At 41.5% G+C, this 17,470-nt stretch overlaps 2 protein-coding genes across 2 annotated transcripts; one reads left to right on the top strand and one right to left on the bottom strand.

Annotated features, from left to right (window-relative positions):
- The first annotated feature begins 156 nt into the window (after positions 1–156).
- On the top strand, positions 157–8,716 carry depdc7 (DEP domain containing 7). Its single transcript, XM_011491978.3, has 9 exons — positions 157–547; positions 2,638–3,082; positions 4,703–4,833; positions 4,914–5,106; positions 6,200–6,420; positions 6,562–6,704; positions 6,782–6,907; positions 7,004–7,082; positions 7,167–8,716. The coding sequence occupies exons 2-9, from the start codon at positions 2,646–2,648 to the stop codon at positions 7,388–7,390; spliced, it is 1,554 nt and encodes a 517-aa protein (XP_011490280.1). The 5' UTR covers positions 157–547; positions 2,638–2,645; the 3' UTR covers positions 7,391–8,716.
- Positions 8,717–8,723: 7 nt separating this feature from the next.
- cstf3 (cleavage stimulation factor subunit 3) lies at positions 8,724–17,403 on the bottom strand. The gene is made up of 20 exons (XM_023953520.1): positions 17,160–17,403; positions 16,469–16,567; positions 16,190–16,285; positions 13,201–13,233; positions 12,660–12,757; positions 12,507–12,573; positions 12,394–12,428; positions 12,192–12,318; positions 11,674–11,751; positions 11,419–11,581; positions 11,150–11,259; positions 10,932–11,048; positions 10,623–10,841; positions 10,428–10,530; positions 10,283–10,352; positions 10,005–10,200; positions 9,783–9,933; positions 9,289–9,383; positions 9,142–9,202; positions 8,724–9,063 (listed from the first exon to the last, which is right to left on the bottom strand). Exons 1-20 carry the CDS (start codon positions 17,184–17,186, stop codon positions 8,864–8,866), a joined length of 2,145 nt encoding a protein of 714 aa, XP_023809288.1. The 5' UTR covers positions 17,187–17,403; the 3' UTR covers positions 8,724–8,863.
- Between the last annotated feature and the right edge of the window lie 67 nt (positions 17,404–17,470).

Raw genomic sequence — 17,470 nt, 5'->3', positions numbered from 1 at the left:
CTGTCATATCTCAAGTTTTTAGTGTTTTTTTTTTTTTTTTTTGGTGTTGGATTTTAAAATAATCTAATTATTTTGAATGAAAAATACCTTTTTTTTCCTCTTTGTGACTTGTTTGCGAAAATTAAAGAAATGTGACGACGGTTTTTTATTTTTATTTATTATTATTTTACGTTTTTTTCAGTTGTAGCAGAATTCAATCATGATATTAGGCTTTGAAATATGTAACAGTTTTACCCAGCTTTATTTGGATTTATCCTGAATTCATAAGAACTGAAAAAGCTGTAGTTTCAGTCAGGCTTTATCCGTAATCTGCTGCAGAATCTTGGCATTTGCTCAGTTTCAGCTCAGAGCGCATGCGCCAAGAAAACAAGTTGAGCGTCTCATCATCGCGGAGGGCAGGGGCGTGAAGCCCGCAGCAGGGGGGCGTGGCCAGTTTTGGAGGTGGCAGGAGTTGGACGCCTCAGACGCTTTGGAGCTACAGGAGGAGGACATGAGGAGCGCTGTCCGTACGGCTGCTGGAGGAGGTTTCCATAACCCAAAACACAAGGTAAAACCTCCATATTAACCGGAAAAAACAAAAACAGACAAAAGACATTACTTTGGCTAAAATAAAATGGCATTTTAGACAGTATTTTACCGTAAAAATGTCCCTTTAAAATGGTAAAGCCTTTGAAGTATTTAGTAATTCAACAAGTGTACGTGAACTGTAAAAACCGAAATAATTAAACTTTAAAACTAAAACTTTTTTAACGTCGCCCCTGTTTGTTTTACGAACGTTTTAATTGTATTTTTATAGCTTATCACGTGTCCTTCTGATGGATTATACTTTGTACTGTTATTTATCATCACAGTTTTAATTGTTCACTGGGAGACAAACAAATATAAGAAAAATGGACTTCCCAGAAAAGACACTCAGGTGCTCCTCTGTCTGTCTGTCTGTCTGTTTGTGTAAAAACACAGTGGATGCTGCTTTCATTCAGAGATGCGGGCCCCCAGAGGCTCCTGCTTTGCTTTCAGAACCTCGTTCTTCTGTTTTTTTCCCCTCTTAACTTGATAAATGAATCTGCTCTGGACAATTAACAAGCTGCTGTTAAAGGTCCGACCGACTGACTGACTGATGCGTCCCGCTGCGCCTCAGCTCCATAAACGCAGCGCTTTGCGCTCGCGGCGCGGCTGCTGCTTCCGCGTGGAAATGACAGGAACAGCACAGATCTGGGTGTGAGGGCCAAAGACTCCCGTGGGTTGGAGGTGCTGCTCCCTTTGCGGTTATTTACCGCACCTGTTGTGTGCAAACAAACTCTCTCGGTTTTCTTTTCTTCTGTGTTCGATCCTCCGAAAAGTGCTGAGGGTGACGGTAAACAAGAGGTGACAGAGCAAAGCCCAATTCCCAGGATTATCTTCACTTTTTCCTCCTGACCTCTACCTGACCTTCCTCGTTTTGTCCTTCTCCTTTTAACCGGCATTAATGGATCATGATAGGATCTGGATTTGGAGACCCCCGAGGCGTTTTTCCAAATGGATAAATCCAACATTTTTATTTAGATAATTCTGTCAACAATCGACACTTGGGTGGGTTAGCCCTCAACCTAACATTATTAGTGCAACAAAAATGGCGAACAACATCAGAGCAATCTAGCCATAAAGTTTTGAGCTAGATCCCAGCTTGGGCGAGGAAAACAAAGACGTTCGGGGATCTATTTGTCTTCAAGTGATGCATCAGAATGGAGCGGAGCAGCGAGCTCGATACCCACCCGTTGTTTTTGCTACATAACAAATACAAGCTTGTTCCAGCGGCATCTTTTCATGCAAATGCAATTTGAAGCTTTCTTTTCTTCATAATTGTCCTCCATCCTGTAGAACATGTAAACGGCCAAAACACAATGTGTATCGGAGTCTTTGAAGCGAACAGGAGAACCTCCGAGTGCCTTTCCCCAGGTGCTTTTCTCTTCAACCAGTGGGTCATGGAGTGTTTTTTATAAACACGGAGTCTGGCTGCTGAAGTCAGAACTAGATTGATGGCTCTGACTCTCAGATCCTCTTCTAACATTTGCTCTACAAGCGTTAAAGGCTTCCTGCTGTGCGATGAAAGTGGAATAACATCTCACTGAGGACGGTTTCGTGTTGCTCCCATGGCTTGTGGTAAAACACTTATGAATACAAGGAGAACAGAAGGAGATGAAGAAGCAAATGATGTAATGTAGACGATGAGCATCCTCTGTTGATTTGTGTCGCAGCAAAGCAGCAAGAGGGATGAAACAGCGGCTCTTAAGAGAGAAGAGTACAATGTCGCTATTGTTTCCATTTCCTGAACTTCTGAGTGGAGAAAGGCCGCTCTGATAGTCAGGGAATCAGCTGCATATTCTTTCAAATCTTCCGTCTGACTTGTGCATTTCATTATTTCCATAGACTGACGCTACACAGCAAAGCCTCAAAAGAAGACTTGTGTTTGTTTCTTAATGTATTTTGCACACTTTAACTCAAACTGTGGTCTTATGACATGCCACAGAAAGCAGCGATTGTCTGAGAGAGGACAGTCCCGCTCAGGTCTACTTGATGTTGTCTGTTTACCTCAGGTGTCTGAAAATAATACTCAGTTCACCCGTCAATCTCTGATCGTCTCCTCTTTCCTCACATCAGAACAAAACATGGCAGGAAAACCATTCCGAGCCACCTTTATTTGGACCAGCATCATTTCCAACCTGCACACCCAGGTGGAGGTGAAGCAGCGGCGCCACAACCTGAAGTCCTACCAGGACTGCTTTCTGGGCTCAGAGGCTGTGAATGTGGTGTTGGCCCACATCAGTTCCAACCGTTTCTTCGGTGACGAGACGGTTCCCCGCTTCAAGGCCGTGCGTCTTTGTCAAGCCCTCATGGACTCAAAGGTTTTCGAGCCAGTGGGGGTCAAAGTCTTCAAGAAGGATAAGAAAAAAGCCGTGTTCGAGGACAGCAGTCACAGTTTGTATCGATTCTTGGGTGCAGCCACCACCTCTCCACCGACACTGACCAACACCAACTGCAACGCTACTATAGAGACCAGCTATGACCCGTCGCCCATGGACCAGAGCAGCTATACAGAGGAAAGGTACAGTCTGGAGATAAATCAAGTAAAAGAGTGGCTTGTAAAAGAAATAGAAGCTACTTGAAAGTGTACCCATTTATTACAAATGCTAAAAATAAGAAAAGATCGGGTCAAAATGACCCAAAAATACATCCAAAAGAACGACAAAAGGAAAATATTGTGTAAAATAAGATGTAGCCCATTGACGTGAAAATAAAATGCAAAAATAAAAAATCCATAAATATGACAAACAACTGGATTTCCAAAAAAACACATGAAATTCACATTTAGAAACAAATGTTGAACTAATAGGACAGAATAACAACGTTGGAACTTTTTTGTGGTTGGTTTCAATCTGGCAGAAAAAAAATGCTCAAACCAACCAAAGGTTCGTGTTCTCTTCTTTTCTCTCAGAAAATAAATATCAACATATTGTTCATCTATGTTTTCTAGTGCGTAAGCAGTTTTCCAAGGTCCCAGTGGGACTATTTGTAAAGAAGACTAGAAGATATTAAAAATCCTGAAAGTGCCCTGAAAGGACTCCCATCAGTGTTAAGTCAATGCTCCCGGCGCTTCGACATCAAAAGGATGGAGTCGACCAAGCTGCACGGTGGTGCAGTGGTTAGCACAATCATCTCACAGTGAGACAGCCCTGGTTTGAATCCCAGCAAGGACCGTTCTGTTTTGCAAGCATAGGTTTTCTCCAGGTGCTTCAGAGTCTCCCACGCTCCAATATCATGCTTCATTGGTTATTTAGGGAAAGGCTCTTGCTTGTTTGCAAACTTGAAAGAAGGCTGAGGCTCACAACTGCAAATGTGAGATCAAACTTGCATCATTATGAAACTTAAAGAAATAATCCCAACTTTCAGATCCAAACTAAAAGTTTACTGGAGTGTTAATGGCGAGAAGACGGGGCAAACAAGCTGATTCTCATTAGTGAACATAAGCCCTATAGCTTAGCGTAATGAACACATTATGGTCGAAAATCTGAGGTTGCTTTTAGAATTTTACTATCAGCAGTGAGGGTAGCTCCGATGATCCATAGACGAGTCGTTATTTCAGACAGAAAAACAAAAAAGGAGACAGTCTGCTGGCTGCAGTAAAATGTCAGGAGCTGTGTTTCCTAAACTGCGTCCTCGGGGCCTTCCATCCTGCAACGCCGGGCTTAATGACTGTCATCATCCAGACTCTGCACAGCGTGATGATAAGAGGAATTGACTGTGTTTTTAAGCAGGGTGAGGCTGACGCATGAGGGATGGTGGGCCCGGAGGACCTCATTTAAGAAACACCAGTCAAGAGAATGAGGAGGTCCAAAACTGAAACCTTGACATTTTAGGATTTAAAGGTTTTTTTAAAGTAGGGTTAAGAAAAGTCCCTCCAAAATCTGGATCATGAACAAAGAGGCTTCAAGATAGTCTTCTATGCATCTTTCATATTGTGCAGAATTAGGTTGGATCAAACCAATAAGTAATTGATTCTGTTTTACTTTTTTAAACAGTCATATTCATTTAATGTTGGTTACGCCTATTCAGTTGTCAATTTGTTCTTTGTTTCGGCGTAAAACACATTTAATTAAGTTATGTTCCCAAAACAAAAGTGTCATTTTTTTCATGCTTTTTTTCTTTTCTTTGTTTTCTCTGTTAGTCAAGAAGTACGGAGCTATACTCCTCACTTCCCTGTGAAGGAACTGAAATCAACAGAGGACAGGCTAGGAACCCTTAGCCTCAGCTCCCCCCTCACCCCTCGGATGATCAACCTCGGCCTCTCAGAAGAGCGTAAGCTGCAGTCCGGTGTCAGCCGTGGACCTCGTTTATATAATCGGCTAATTCTTGTGGGGTTTGCTTGGATTTTCCAGGTCTGCATGAACTCTGGCACCAGCAGGCCATCACCAGATTGCTGCAACTGATAGAGCTCCCTCTACTGGAGGATTTGCTCGAAGGCCAGGATGTTTCAAAGCTGCATCTGAGCAGCGAGGACGGTGAGCCGGATCTACTGTACGCTTCAAGCTACTTGGACAGAGAGGTCCTGAAGGCCTTCAGTGAAGCGCAGTAAGTCTTCTAAATTTCGTTTATGATTTTTAGGAAGTTTTCCCATTTGTAATTGCCTTCTACGCATATTTCATATCCAACAGCAATTTACCATCATAACGAAAGTCGCACTCCGATCATCTTCTGATCTATTGTAAAAGCGCTCCCAGTGGTCTTTTGATGATAATTATTCTGTTTTTAGCCAAAATAAAAAAAAACCTGTCGTTTTCTAGGACGTAGTTTCTGCAGAGCGGCAGGAGTTTATTCGAATTTCAGCTGTGAATTGTAGGCAGCACGGTTGGCGTCAAATAAGCCTGTCCCTATTACATTCCATCATCCCTCTGTTTACATGCTCTCCCACTTTCTTACAGCGCCTCACAACCCCAACCTAATATTACCAAGGCAACAAAAATGGTGATTAATATTGGAGCTATCCAGCTGTACATTTTTGATCTAGAAGGCCAACTCAGTCGAGAAAAATAAAGACATTCGTGGATCTATCAGTGGATGCATCAGAATAGAGCAGAGCATGTTGTAGTAGTATGTTGCTCCTGATTCACAAGTTTAAATAAATACCTATTCAGAAATTTGATCTTAGTTTTCTTTTTATGGGTCCTCTAGTATGAGAAAGATGCCACAAGAACATATTGGAACACTAAATGCACAATTTTCATTGGACTAGATATTTCATAAATTGGGATATTTTGAGGTTTATTTGTGCCACCCCTAAATCTTTGAAGAAAATTACTTATATTAATTCTAAATAGATACGACTTTTAATCCGCCGTTCTGAGATAAATTGTATTTTCACATACAGCTGTCCCAAAAATTGAAAATGGTAAAATCATGGCAAAACCAGGTTATTCAGTACAATATTTACTAAAATAAGTAGTTTATTTTTTCTTTTGGGAATTATTTATTCTTCATTATAAATTCATGATCAGTCAAAGTTGAGAAGACTAAGAGAGTTTTCCAAAGCGCAGTATCCACAGTTCTGCCATCTGGACATTTATGAAAAAGCGTTTCTTAAATCTGTATTACTTTAAAATCAAAATAGAGGTAATCACAGGATTCTACGTGTTAATTCAACCCCTCCTTCTTTCTTCTGCTTCAGTTCTGATGAGTGGATGCTGAGCGCAGTGGACTGCCTGGAGTTTTTGCCTGGAAAGCTGGTGGTGGAGGTCAGCCGAGGGTTGGCTGCTTCTGCAGGCGACCTGCATTGCTGCAAGAGGCTGCTTTACCAGGTCTTGTCTCGGTATTACAGTCGACTTCAACAGCCTCCTCTGCTCAGCAACCACATTTTTGATATCCACTCTGGCATCTCGGAACTTCTCGGTAAGAGAGAAAGAATCAACTCAAATCTTTTAGCTGCAATCAAGTCAGATTCTGAGCTTATTTAAACCGTTTCCTTTGAGGCCTTTCTGTTCAATCGGAATTTTTCTGAAAACGTTCACAATTTATCCAACTTTTTTTCAGTGAATGGGAAATTTGAGCGAGCTCTGGAGGCCCTGCAGCTGAGCATAAAGCTGCAGGATGCTCGGAGCAGAGAGGAGCTCTGGAGGCTTCTGAAATTCATGGCCACTGCAGCCAAACCCCAGGAGGTGAAAATCTACAAGGAGGTCGGTTGTTGTGCGTTTACCGTGCGGGTGGACACATTTGTGTTTAATAATTTTTTAACCTTGGACGCTTCATTTAGGCCGAGAACAGAATGGCGGTGAAGAGGTCTTTCTCAAGCGCCATCGTCTACAGCAGAAAGTTCTCTAGAGGAAAGGCGGGCTTGATGGTCCTGTTCATGATGGACAACCACAGGGATCTGTTTAAAGTGAGGGATCCGGAACGTGCTGATATCATGGCTACATTAGGTGATTAAAAAGGTTCATTCTGTCTGACCTTTGTTGTTTTCCTTTTAACCCACCAGACTCCCATAACCCTGCAGAAGGCAGTGAATGAGCGAATAATAAATATCATGAATGGGAAAGATCCAGACACAATAACAGGTGTGCAGCTTCAGCCGTCACCTTTGCACAGTTTGTTCTACTGTTTGTATGAGCAGTCGTATCATCTTTCTGTTTTTGTTGCAGGATTATCATACTGCACAAGAGTAAGTGCAAAGACGTTCTCTGACAATGCAGGGAAAACCACTAAAGAGGAGCTCCTGTCTTTGATGCAGGTGATCTACGAGAAGCCTACACTTTCCAGTAAAGACAAGACCCGGTTACTGGGGCAGTTTTACAAAGCTCACCCTCAGGTTTTTATTCAGTACTTTGGTAATAAATTATCTAGTATAAACATGATGCTTTGCTGATATATATTTATTTATAGATATAAAACGTCTCAATAAATGTAATAAAATGTCAAATAAGGGAATGAAGTTGTTAAAAAGAATGTGAATATCGTGCTCAGATTAAGAAGAATTGGAATGTTTTTTACTTTTTGGTGCAGGACACCATCATAAAATGTCAAATCAGGTTAATATGTGAAATTTTTTATTATTATTTTTAACTGAACTGAATTTGTCAGCTTGTACAGTAGCCGAGAAACCATAGACGGTGTTTGTGAAGTAAATATCGATGCACAGCAGGGCTGCGTGTGGGAAAGCCTCTGGAGTGAAAATGTGAAGATCTCTTGTCCTTTTCTAATGATTGTAAGGAAGTACAAAAAAAAAATCCAATGTGAGTGAAAGTTAGGTTGAAAAAGCTTTGCTGCGTTTTAGCGGCTTCCTCTGTGCATTTAAATGAGGTCTGACTTTAGGAAAGTTGATTTAGGAATAGCACTCAGTTTTTGCAAAATCCAAACGATTTGTGTGTTTTTTCAGTGGGAGGAGTTTACGTCTTAAACCAGTTCAATCCAGCTGGTCATTTTCTGATCAGCGGTGTTTCATCATCTAAGCAGTTGCTCTAAAATCTGCTTCAGGCTGAAAACTGCTAATTGCTTGTTGGGATTTAGTCTTTTGTGATGAACGTCTCAAAGCTTGATGCATGGACTGGCTAATTGTACCACAGAAATGTGACGTTTGTTATGAAGACAAATGGCATCTGGAATGCCAAGTAGTGTTATGGGTGTTTAAATCCTTAACTTCATCTTTATTTTCAGAGGAAAAAGCTTATTTTGAACAGTGTCACAACAGTGAAATGCTATGCCATTTGATGTATTTTAAGAGCTAAATAAATGTTTGAAATGCTTCTCCGTTCATTCTAATTGCTGCTTTTGTTTTCATGCAGTGTTTGTGTTTAGGTTATGTTAAAAAGGCTGGAATCAAAATGTTTCTTGTAAATGCTTTTTAAAAAATCCTGTTCTGCTATATTAAAATTAGACTTCTTGTATTTCCCAGAAAAAAAGTTGGTTTGCTGTGTATAGATCGCCCCCTGCTGGTGATTTGAAAAGCTGCCAAACCAGAAGTGCTGGGAAAACTGTGTAAAGAGACAAACAGGACATGTGCTTGAAATTTTTTTCCACCTTTATTGAAAGGAACTGTGTTTCTTCCACTTATCTAAAAAAGCTTATTTCCAGTTTGCCAACCTCAAAAGCCAAAATCCACATATGAATTTAAAAGTTTTGTACAGTATAATGGTCAGTCATTACAAATAATAACTTCTGACACAAAGAAAAAAAAAAAAAGCCCCCCCCCCCCCCCCCCCCCCCCCCAAAACAGAGTAAGTGAATGAGTGCACATTTGAGTGTGTTTGCTGAACATCATCTGCCACCTGGACAAGTAAAAGTTTTCCAATGAACACCTGTTAAGATTACATTCTTGAAAAAGACCTCCACTGAGCTTCCTTTATCGAATCCTCTTCTGTTGGCGGGCGCGGTAGATGTCGTGTATGGGCGGAGCCACGGCGCCTTTGTCGTCCTCTTCGTCCGAGTCTGCGTTTGGCCTCTTGAGTGACTTGGTAATGGTGTGGTTCTCCATGGATCCGTTGCCTTCGCCTCCTGCATCGGGATGTCTGCCAGTGATCAGCTCTACAGCAGCATCCACAGCTTCAGAGGGCAGAGGTGCGGTCTCAGTCAGATCCGTGTATACTCATCATTTCATAGCCTTGGGGTGACCATACTTACTCTCAGGAAGTGTGCATCTCCTGAACGTTTCCATGAGCTCATCCACTTGAACAAAAGGACCCTTAAGTGAAGCAAGAGATACAAAAACTGCGGCTTATATTAATGTTTCAGTGCTAAAAATGATTGGAGCTTGATCGTGTGACTCACAGTGAAACAGGTAGGTGGAGGAATCAACTTCATGAGGACCACAGCAGCTGGGGGGACGGGGAAAACTCCACCAGGAACAGGGTGTAAGCCTGGAGCTGCAGGAGAAGAGGAAGAAGCTGTTTCATTCTGTCAGTCTATGGACAACAGCGGAAGCAGATCAACCTTCACAAACTAACAGAGCTGCTCCAACGAAACTCTGTTTTTTTTTGTTTTTTTTTACTAAGTTCTTGTAGCATTTTTCTCATGATGGAGAATTTACATAATATTATTTAGGATTAAAACTGTATTTCTGAGGGGTTCTTTATTCAAACAGAGCTCTGCAGAAACTATGTCCTAGAAAACAAAAGTCCCCCCCCCCCCCAATTTAATCGGGCTAAAAGCAGCATAATCATAATTAAAAGACCACTGGGGACAGGTTTGTAAAAGATCAAAAGATGACTGGAGTGGGACTTTAGGACAACATCTGAACAGTTAGTTGAAGAGGAGCCACATACGGGCCAGGTGACGTGGCTGGTAAGGGATCATCTGATTGGTGTCTGGTTTGGGGTACTCTGGTTTACGGTCAACTTCATCTTTTAGCACAGGCACTGATGGTGCTACCACGGTCTCTGGGAGCATTGATGCCAGTTTGGCACGGGACACGTCCTGCAATGGGACAGCAGACTATGAGCTCAGAAACGCTTTAGGAAACTTCCACCGTGTAGATCGTGGATCACCTTGTATCCAAGCGCTTTGAGCTCGCTGGCAGAGCAGGGATACAGGTCCATGAATTTATATCTGTCCACTAGCAGAGCTGTCTCTTTGCCCTCGTATTCCTCTTTGAAGGCAGTGAAACGCCTGCGCTCAACCTTTAGGATACTGGCCAGGTCACCGATGTTGCTCTCGAAGGCCAAGAAGCGAGCCCAGATCTCACTAAAAAACACGAAATATCAGTGTTATGAAGCTCCACCAAGACGAGTTTGTGTGAGTAAACAGGACAGACAAGTGACTTTACCCTGACTTTTCAGCTGATAAGCTTCCTGAGGTGAGGACACGCTCAAACAGAACTCTGGTGTTGTTATCCTCTGGTTAGAAATGACAAAGAAGGTCAGACTAACGCCAGTAAATCACTATTTTGTCATAAAACCGCAGTTGCCTACCATTAAGGTGTGAGAGGTAATCAATGTATGCGAGTATGTACTCTGGAATGTCTCCATACTTCTTCAAACCGAGTTCAAAAATCTTAAAGGCCACTGATTTATCCTGAGGAGAGAAAAAGAAAAGAGGTGTGAACGAGAAAAGCTTCCCAGCGTCGTATGGAAGTTTGGGATCCACTCCCGTCAGCACAGCCTTACTTTGCTGCAGTAATACTCCATCAGCGCCGCAGACACGTACACGTGGTGACGTGTGCGGGGATCCTCCCGTGCCTTTTTAAAGATGGTACGACCCGATTTGATGCCCTCCGCCCTCCTGGCAAACTTCATATATTGGGTGTAGACCAGGGTGGGGTCGATGTCCTCGATGGCCAGCAGTTTGTTATAAATGCTGTGGACTTTCTCAAACTTCATGCGACTCTGAGGGTGGCAAACCAAAAGAGCAAAGAGAGACACTTTGTGAAACATTAGTTTGGTAACTTAGTGCCGAGCACAGAGCTGAACACCCACCTCTTCGTAGTCGGCAAATGCGAAGTAAAGGAGCATGTTCTTCTTCAGGAGAGTCCCGATGGCACGCTCATAGATGTTAGCCGCCTCGTCACTGAACAATTTAGAGTTATTCATGTCCTGTGGAGAAATAACAATAACAGGAACAAGGATAAAGGTGATGGAACTTGGTGACATACGTGTAAAATATAAGATTCAGCGAGTAACGTATCATCTCTTACCCCCTTCTCTGCCAGCAGTTTGCTGGACTGCTCCAGGTACTGTGCAGCCTCGTACCAGATGTCAGGATGGTGGCCCAGCACCAGCAGGCACTGCTCGTAGGCAAACATCACTGCAGCACAGAACTCATCAGCTGACTTCATACCAGAGAGTCAAAACATCTGATTTCACATGAGCTGAAGAAGGTAAAAGCCCGCCCTCTAGTGGCGGCAACTGTACATGGCAACTCCTAAAATGAAGCTGAGCAGAACATTTCCAAAGCTCCTTTTACCCCTCTTTGTGATGAGCGTCTGGTCTTCTGTGCGCAGCGGGTTGCTCTTCTCCCACTGGATGTACTTCTTCCACATGTCCACCTGCACTGCCTCTTGGGGGGAGTTCTGGGGGGGGACTGAGGGGGCATTTCTGTCTAGTCCCTTCATAACGGTCTCGTACTCCTGTAACACCCCAAATTGTATTTATTTTACAATAAATGCAAATACTTCATCATTAATTTCCAAGCGTTGTAGACTTTAGGTGAAAGTCTCACCTTGGCCACCCTCCTGGCATTCATGTAGTCTCGACTCCGGTCATCGATCATTTTTTTTGCCAAGTGAACATTGATTCCCTGTTTGTGAAAAAGAGAGCCCATCATTCTCTGCTGCACACAGCTTTGTCTGACTAAAGCAGTTTTTTTTTTTTTTACAGTGAATAAAGGGAAGCCAAACAAAAAGAAGCAGCATTTTTCCCCCAAAATAAAAATAATCTAACATGCATCAGACTCTCTCTAAGAAATTTCAGCTCCTTCCTCCTGGAAAAACGTGAAATCTGGGACTGATGGATTTGAGCTTCCCACTTTTCCTTCCACATCTCTATTGGATTGAAGTCAAATCTTCTGCAAGGACATTGTATGCATCCTCCCTACATCTATACCTCCATCTTCCTCATTAGGGTCACAAGGCAGGAGACAACCAAGCCTTTTTTTTTTTCTAAACCACCCTCGCTGCACTTCATCACCCCAGGGGATCAGTTTAAATAAACCTCAAATGCTTGGGTGAGCTCACTCGCCTCCTCATATTTGCTATAATCTCTCCACAGCTGTTCGATGTTGATCATGGGGTTCACGCAGCCTCTCTGGTACACCCTCCGGACTGCAGTGATCCGCTGGTTCTCCGCATACGAGCCCACAGCCTCCCTGATCGACGCACAAAACACAAACATCAGTGCTTCAGTCAAGCCTGCCGCCACAAAACGCTTTCAGAATACTTACACTCCTTTCAGAAAGTTGATGTAGTCGACCCAAATCTGAGGGAAAAGGAGAATCTATGAAATGGAGTCTGTTTGATTAGTTCACAACCATGAGAAATGCTGAGATCTACATGCCTGATAAGACATTATCTCCATGCCAATCTTATCAAGGGCAAAGTCGTACGCTTGGGCCATCTTCTCTCTGATGAGAGGAAAGTGAACGTGCATCAAAAGTTGAGTTCGTGGAAACGCAATCGACTCCTTTCGCCGTGCATTGGGCCGTCTTACTTGTAACTGGGAAGCTTTCCTTTGGTCTCTCGAACATATGCGAGGTAGCATTTCCACAGGTCGATGTGCAAAACTTTCATGAGGCATCTCTGAAACAACTGCAGGCACAAGAGTAACAGGTTACTAAGAAGAGCCGATTCTACAGCCCTCTTTTTATTACGACGGCTGCAGGTCAGCGCTGCAGCTGCACACCCGGCTTTCTTCTGCTTTTTCAGCGTCGCCTTTAGCAAGCTTCCAGTTCCAAATTCATGATTAAAGCTCGGAGGACAAATATTGAACATTCCCTTTCAGAAAAGACCTGAAATAAATACACATTTTGAGATAAATCTGCACTTTATTCAATGAGCTAAGAATGCAGTAACTAAAACAGAGCAAATATTGAACTGAGGAGGAAACATTCTCATTTATACAGAAAAGAAATGTGTCACATGGGGAAAAAATGCAGATAGTAAATGAAGGAATCGAGTCTGAATTTCACAATAACTAAAATCCAACACAATTTTCAAATGAGTGTAGTTATAGGAGCAGGAATAACACTCACCTTTTCTACTTTGTCATAGTTTTTAGCCTTGATCTGCAAATAAGAGTGTAATCCAGGGTTAATTTAAGGGGCTCCTTCAGCTGGAATGACATTCGTCATAAAGGAAAACATGCATTCATGCAAGTTCAGTCACGTTCACACTAAAGTCTGAAGATCAACAAAGTGAGATTCACACAAAAAATGACAAATAACTTTTTAAGAAGGGGTTTTATTTTGGTAGCTGCGCCACAAAATGCAAAAGTAAAACATCCATTCTCATTATTATTGAGAAATATAAAATAAACAGAGAAACCATATTTTAAAGGCCCAGAGGGCAACTTATTGCTGATATTAGCACTCCAGAGTCAGTCATTTGTGGGAAATGTGTGTGTGCAGTTCAGAAAAGTGAGGAAAATAAAAGCACGTGGTCATATACTGAATGGTTTCAAGTGCAAAGATTTCAATCGGTTCTTTGGATCTGATGAAACATGATCCCAACAGTTTTTAAATACTAACCTAAAAAGTCTTCAACACCAACAATAGGTTTAAAAAAATCTTTAAAAAAGAGATTGTTTATGAAGAAAATGAAGGCATGAACAATCAAGCCACGGACATGTTGTAATATTTCTTTTTAATATACAAATGTACTTTAGAGAAACAGCATTTCTAGTACATCTAACATCAGAATATCTTGAGTTTTTACAGTTGAGGTTAATCAGACCCCATGTGGAACCTGATGCCTTAGACGCATGACGATACTTCAATAATTTTACGTACAAGAATCACTGAAAGAAGCTTTAAGATCTCAGAGATGGTGTCAAGTTTCCTACTTGTATAAATAAAGAGAATCTAGTTGATCCTAAAAATACACAACTCTGCAAAGTTTGTTTTACATAAACACATTTTATAAATGTTAGCTTTAATTTTTCATCAATATTGAGATTTAATTTCCTTAAGTCATTATGTTTTATTAAAAAAAGTCATATTTTCAAGTCTGAAAGTCAAGTCTGTTCATGAAAGAACTCATGCAGTGACCTCACTTCAGCTCCTAAACTCTCCAGCAAGCTGTTGGTTAGACAAGCAGCGCCGTGGAAACCAAGCTGCTGCTTTTCTTTAAGCCTCTGTGCACAAGCTGAGAAGCACCGCACATTTCTTAGTAGCTGGATTTCTCTTTTAAGACATCTGCAGCACGTCAAGCACTTCTTTTAAAGCCATGTGGGTGTTTGAGGTGGAGTCTGGCAAAATTCCTGGTGTTTAAACTGCTGTGAAGCTCACATGTGAGCTGAAGGTCTTCTGTGAGCTTCAGTTTAGTGAAGACACAAGCTGAGACCACATGGAAAGCTTTAGAAACACACCTCAACAGGAACAATCAAGGGTTTGTTGTGAATCTACCTATTTAGAGACGGGGAATGGGGGCCTAAGGTTTGGAAAATACCAAATATTGGAAGACACATTTAGAGAAAGAGGGGGGGGGGACAGCTTATATGTGTCATACTTACCAGAGTGGTCTATAATATAAAGTAGTGCAAAATGAATGTCTTTTATCTTTACATCTTAAAAATACTGGGATTTAAATATGCTGTGTGTGAGGATTTAAGTGTTAAATTATGAAAATACTCAATGGGTTTAAAAACACATCTTAGCTATTTTAAGGGGAATAGAATATTTGAGACTAAAAGTGGGTGGTAAGTTTTAATTTCTATATCTAAATATGTCGAAAGGCATGTTTGTTTAAAACCTGCAAGTTATCTCTCATTTAAAACAAATCTATTTATGGGTAGTGGCTCAGTGTCATAAATTAATATTTAGGTTATTTTAAAATGAGCACTACTTTCTGAAGAACAAAAACAAAACAATCCCGTTTTTTTTTAATACAGTGCTTCTGTCATTTCTACTCACTGCAGGCTTGTCAGTGTGGTAATAAGCAGACACTATTTGTGTTTTGGTGTTCTAATGTAGGAAGGTGTCATCAGGGAAGCTTTCCAACTCCATGCCCAGAGGGCCGCTGTCCAGCTGCTTTTGAAACCACCCTCCCTGCCTTTCCTGCTCTGCTCGCCTGGCTCAACACACCTGATGTGGGTGAGGTGTGCGTGTGTGGGGTGGGGGTCAGCAGTTTGGATGACAGCCACCCTGCAGGACTGGAGCCGGACACCCCTGACTGCTTGCTAACCTACAGGACCTACAGGAACGTCTGGAGAATCGGTAATGGGGCACAACGTCAAGCTATAAATGTGTCCGAATAAAAGTATAACAAAAAAAAAAGGGATTGTTTTATGGCTAATGAACTTTAGATGATAAAAAAAGGTTTTCAACAATTGGCTAGCTTAAATGCTATTTTTTTGTATACATCTGTGGATCAAAGCAAGTAGCTGAGTTTGTCAAAAATGCATTTCTGGTTATAACAAGTAACTACTTGGACTTTTCAACTACATAGTGTTTAAAAGCCTGTTTATGTCAGTGGGGCAAAAGTGTATTGTAATAAGGAGGGGGGCAGAAGGGGGCACAATCCATAGTTGTCTTGATTACAGTTACCCAAAAGAAACGACACAGGAGGCAATAAATTGACACAACAAGTGAATAAAAGGATAATGCACTCCAATACTATTAAAATTGTTTTAATACTGTTGCAGACCAAACATGCAACAAATGCACTTCACCCCATTTAAAATGGCGCAGATATGCTTTCTTTCTTTATAAAAAAACAAACAAGAGGATTAAAGTTGAATTCCCCTTTGTGTTTAAAGGCACAATTCTTCTGACCATTTGTTTGAGCCTCAATGATTAAATAGGCCGTCCTTTATGAGGTTCTTTCAAAAAAACCTTTGTTGCAATTTGAGGAAAATTTCTGTAAATTGACCAAAAAGGCTCAACGATTTGGTTCAAGAGTTGTGACTTTAAACATCATTTTAATATATAAAATACATTTAGCCTGTGTGAAAATCACATTGTTGATCATGTCAGAATAAATCCCAGTCATGCACGCTAAAGAAAAGGAAAAAAAAGTATTAACCTCAGCTTCAATGAAAAGTTTCCAGAACCTCCCAGAACTTGGGAACTGCGACACAAGTCGTTCATAGGTCTTCCTTGCTTTATCTATGGGCTGGTTCTAAAGGAGGAGAATGCATTTATGGTCCACGTCACTTAACAAATCTGTTTTTTCCGTTTATATGGAGGAAGACAATCTACAGTCAGGATTGGTGTTTATGTTACTTATATTTATATTCCCACAAATCCCACCCCCAAACCCAAATTGCCTTCACCCCAGGAATACAACTCTGTGTCACTAAACCTGTGCTTCTCGAATCAGAATGCTCCAAGCGTCAAGGTCATATGGGTTTTCTTCCAACTTCTTCTCTGCCTTCTTCACCTTTTCAGGAACATACTCAGTCTGCAAGACAACACAGACAGAGCCGTGGAAAAATGCAGTTACACAACAGAAAGCTCATGTAGGAACGCAATGAGATCATACGATTACAAAATCAACGTAGAAAAAGAAATAAAATAAAAAGCGAAGGCATTAAGAGAAACGCTACGTGAAAACAGGGCTTGGTGACCCTTGATATTATAGCCAATTACGAACAGCACCATTTTGGGCTAAAACTACTAGCTTAACTACGACCGTTAAGACAAATTAGCGCACAAACGAATTAAAAATTAGAAAAAAAGTGAGTAGCGCGGACTGACTGAGGGGAATTACATTCACAACACGAAAAAGTGACCATGCACTAACATGGCCTTTAAAATGGTTGAATAACTAGATTGTTTTAGCGACAAAAGCTAATATTGAGTCAACATGGCGCGTGACCAGGCACAGACGACATTCGTGTTACAAAGCAGTATGCCTCTTCAAGAAATGCTAGCCAAATGTGGCACATGAATTAAAGAAACTTGAGTTATAGTTCACCTTATTTGATTACACAACATAAACTCCGTCAAACTTTATTTCTTTTTAGCAACCGAACAAAACTGCGTGTAGCTACCTGTTCGGCTGCTCCCTCCGTCGACATGGCTGATAGGGAATCAATATAAATCTGTCAATTGAATAAACGTTTGATACCAACGAAGTACAAAGCAGTTTATTTCTTTTTATTTTTTACCAAAACCACTAAGTTAACGGCATAGCTTTACAGGGCCCAACCACGTTGCCCACGGGCCCTCGGCGACTCCCCTCACCAGGGTTTAAAATGGCGAAAAAGCTAAGGTTCCGCCGCGACCAAAGCAACAACAATGACACTTCCGGTAGAGACGACTCTTCAAAATAAAATACCTCTTGGACGGCCAGACAGTCACT

Source organism: Oryzias latipes, chromosome 3 (genome assembly GCF_002234675.1).
Source record: "Oryzias latipes chromosome 3, ASM223467v1".
In the NCBI taxonomy this organism is placed as follows: Eukaryota; Metazoa; Chordata; class Actinopteri; order Beloniformes; family Adrianichthyidae; genus Oryzias; species Oryzias latipes.
This window is presented reverse-complemented; position numbering and strand designations above follow the sequence as displayed.

What these genes read in the sequence shown, in the direction of transcription:
- cstf3 (XM_023953520.1), bottom strand. Translation starts at nt 17,186, where the DNA reads ATGTCGACGGAGGGAGCAGCCGAACAG. An exon ending in ACTATGACAAAGTAGAAAAG is followed by an intron (nt 12,758 to 13,200) that starts GTGAGTGTTATT and finishes TTGTGCCTGCAG; the next exon opens with TTGTTTCAGAGATGCCTCAT. An exon ending in ATCAACTTTCTGAAAGGAGT is followed by an intron (nt 12,319 to 12,393) that starts GTAAGTATTCTG and finishes TGCGTCGATCAG; the next exon opens with GGAGGCTGTGGGCTCGTATG.
- depdc7 (XM_011491978.3), top strand. Translation starts at nt 2,646, where the DNA reads ATGGCAGGAAAACCATTCCGAGCCACCTTTATTTGGACCAGCATCATT. An exon ending in CCTCGGCCTCTCAGAAGAGC is followed by an intron (nt 4,834 to 4,913) that starts GTAAGCTGCAGT and finishes TGGATTTTCCAG; the next exon opens with GTCTGCATGAACTCTGGCAC. An exon ending in AGATCCAGACACAATAACAG is followed by an intron (nt 7,083 to 7,166) that starts GTGTGCAGCTTC and finishes TTTTTGTTGCAG; the next exon opens with GATTATCATACTGCACAAGA.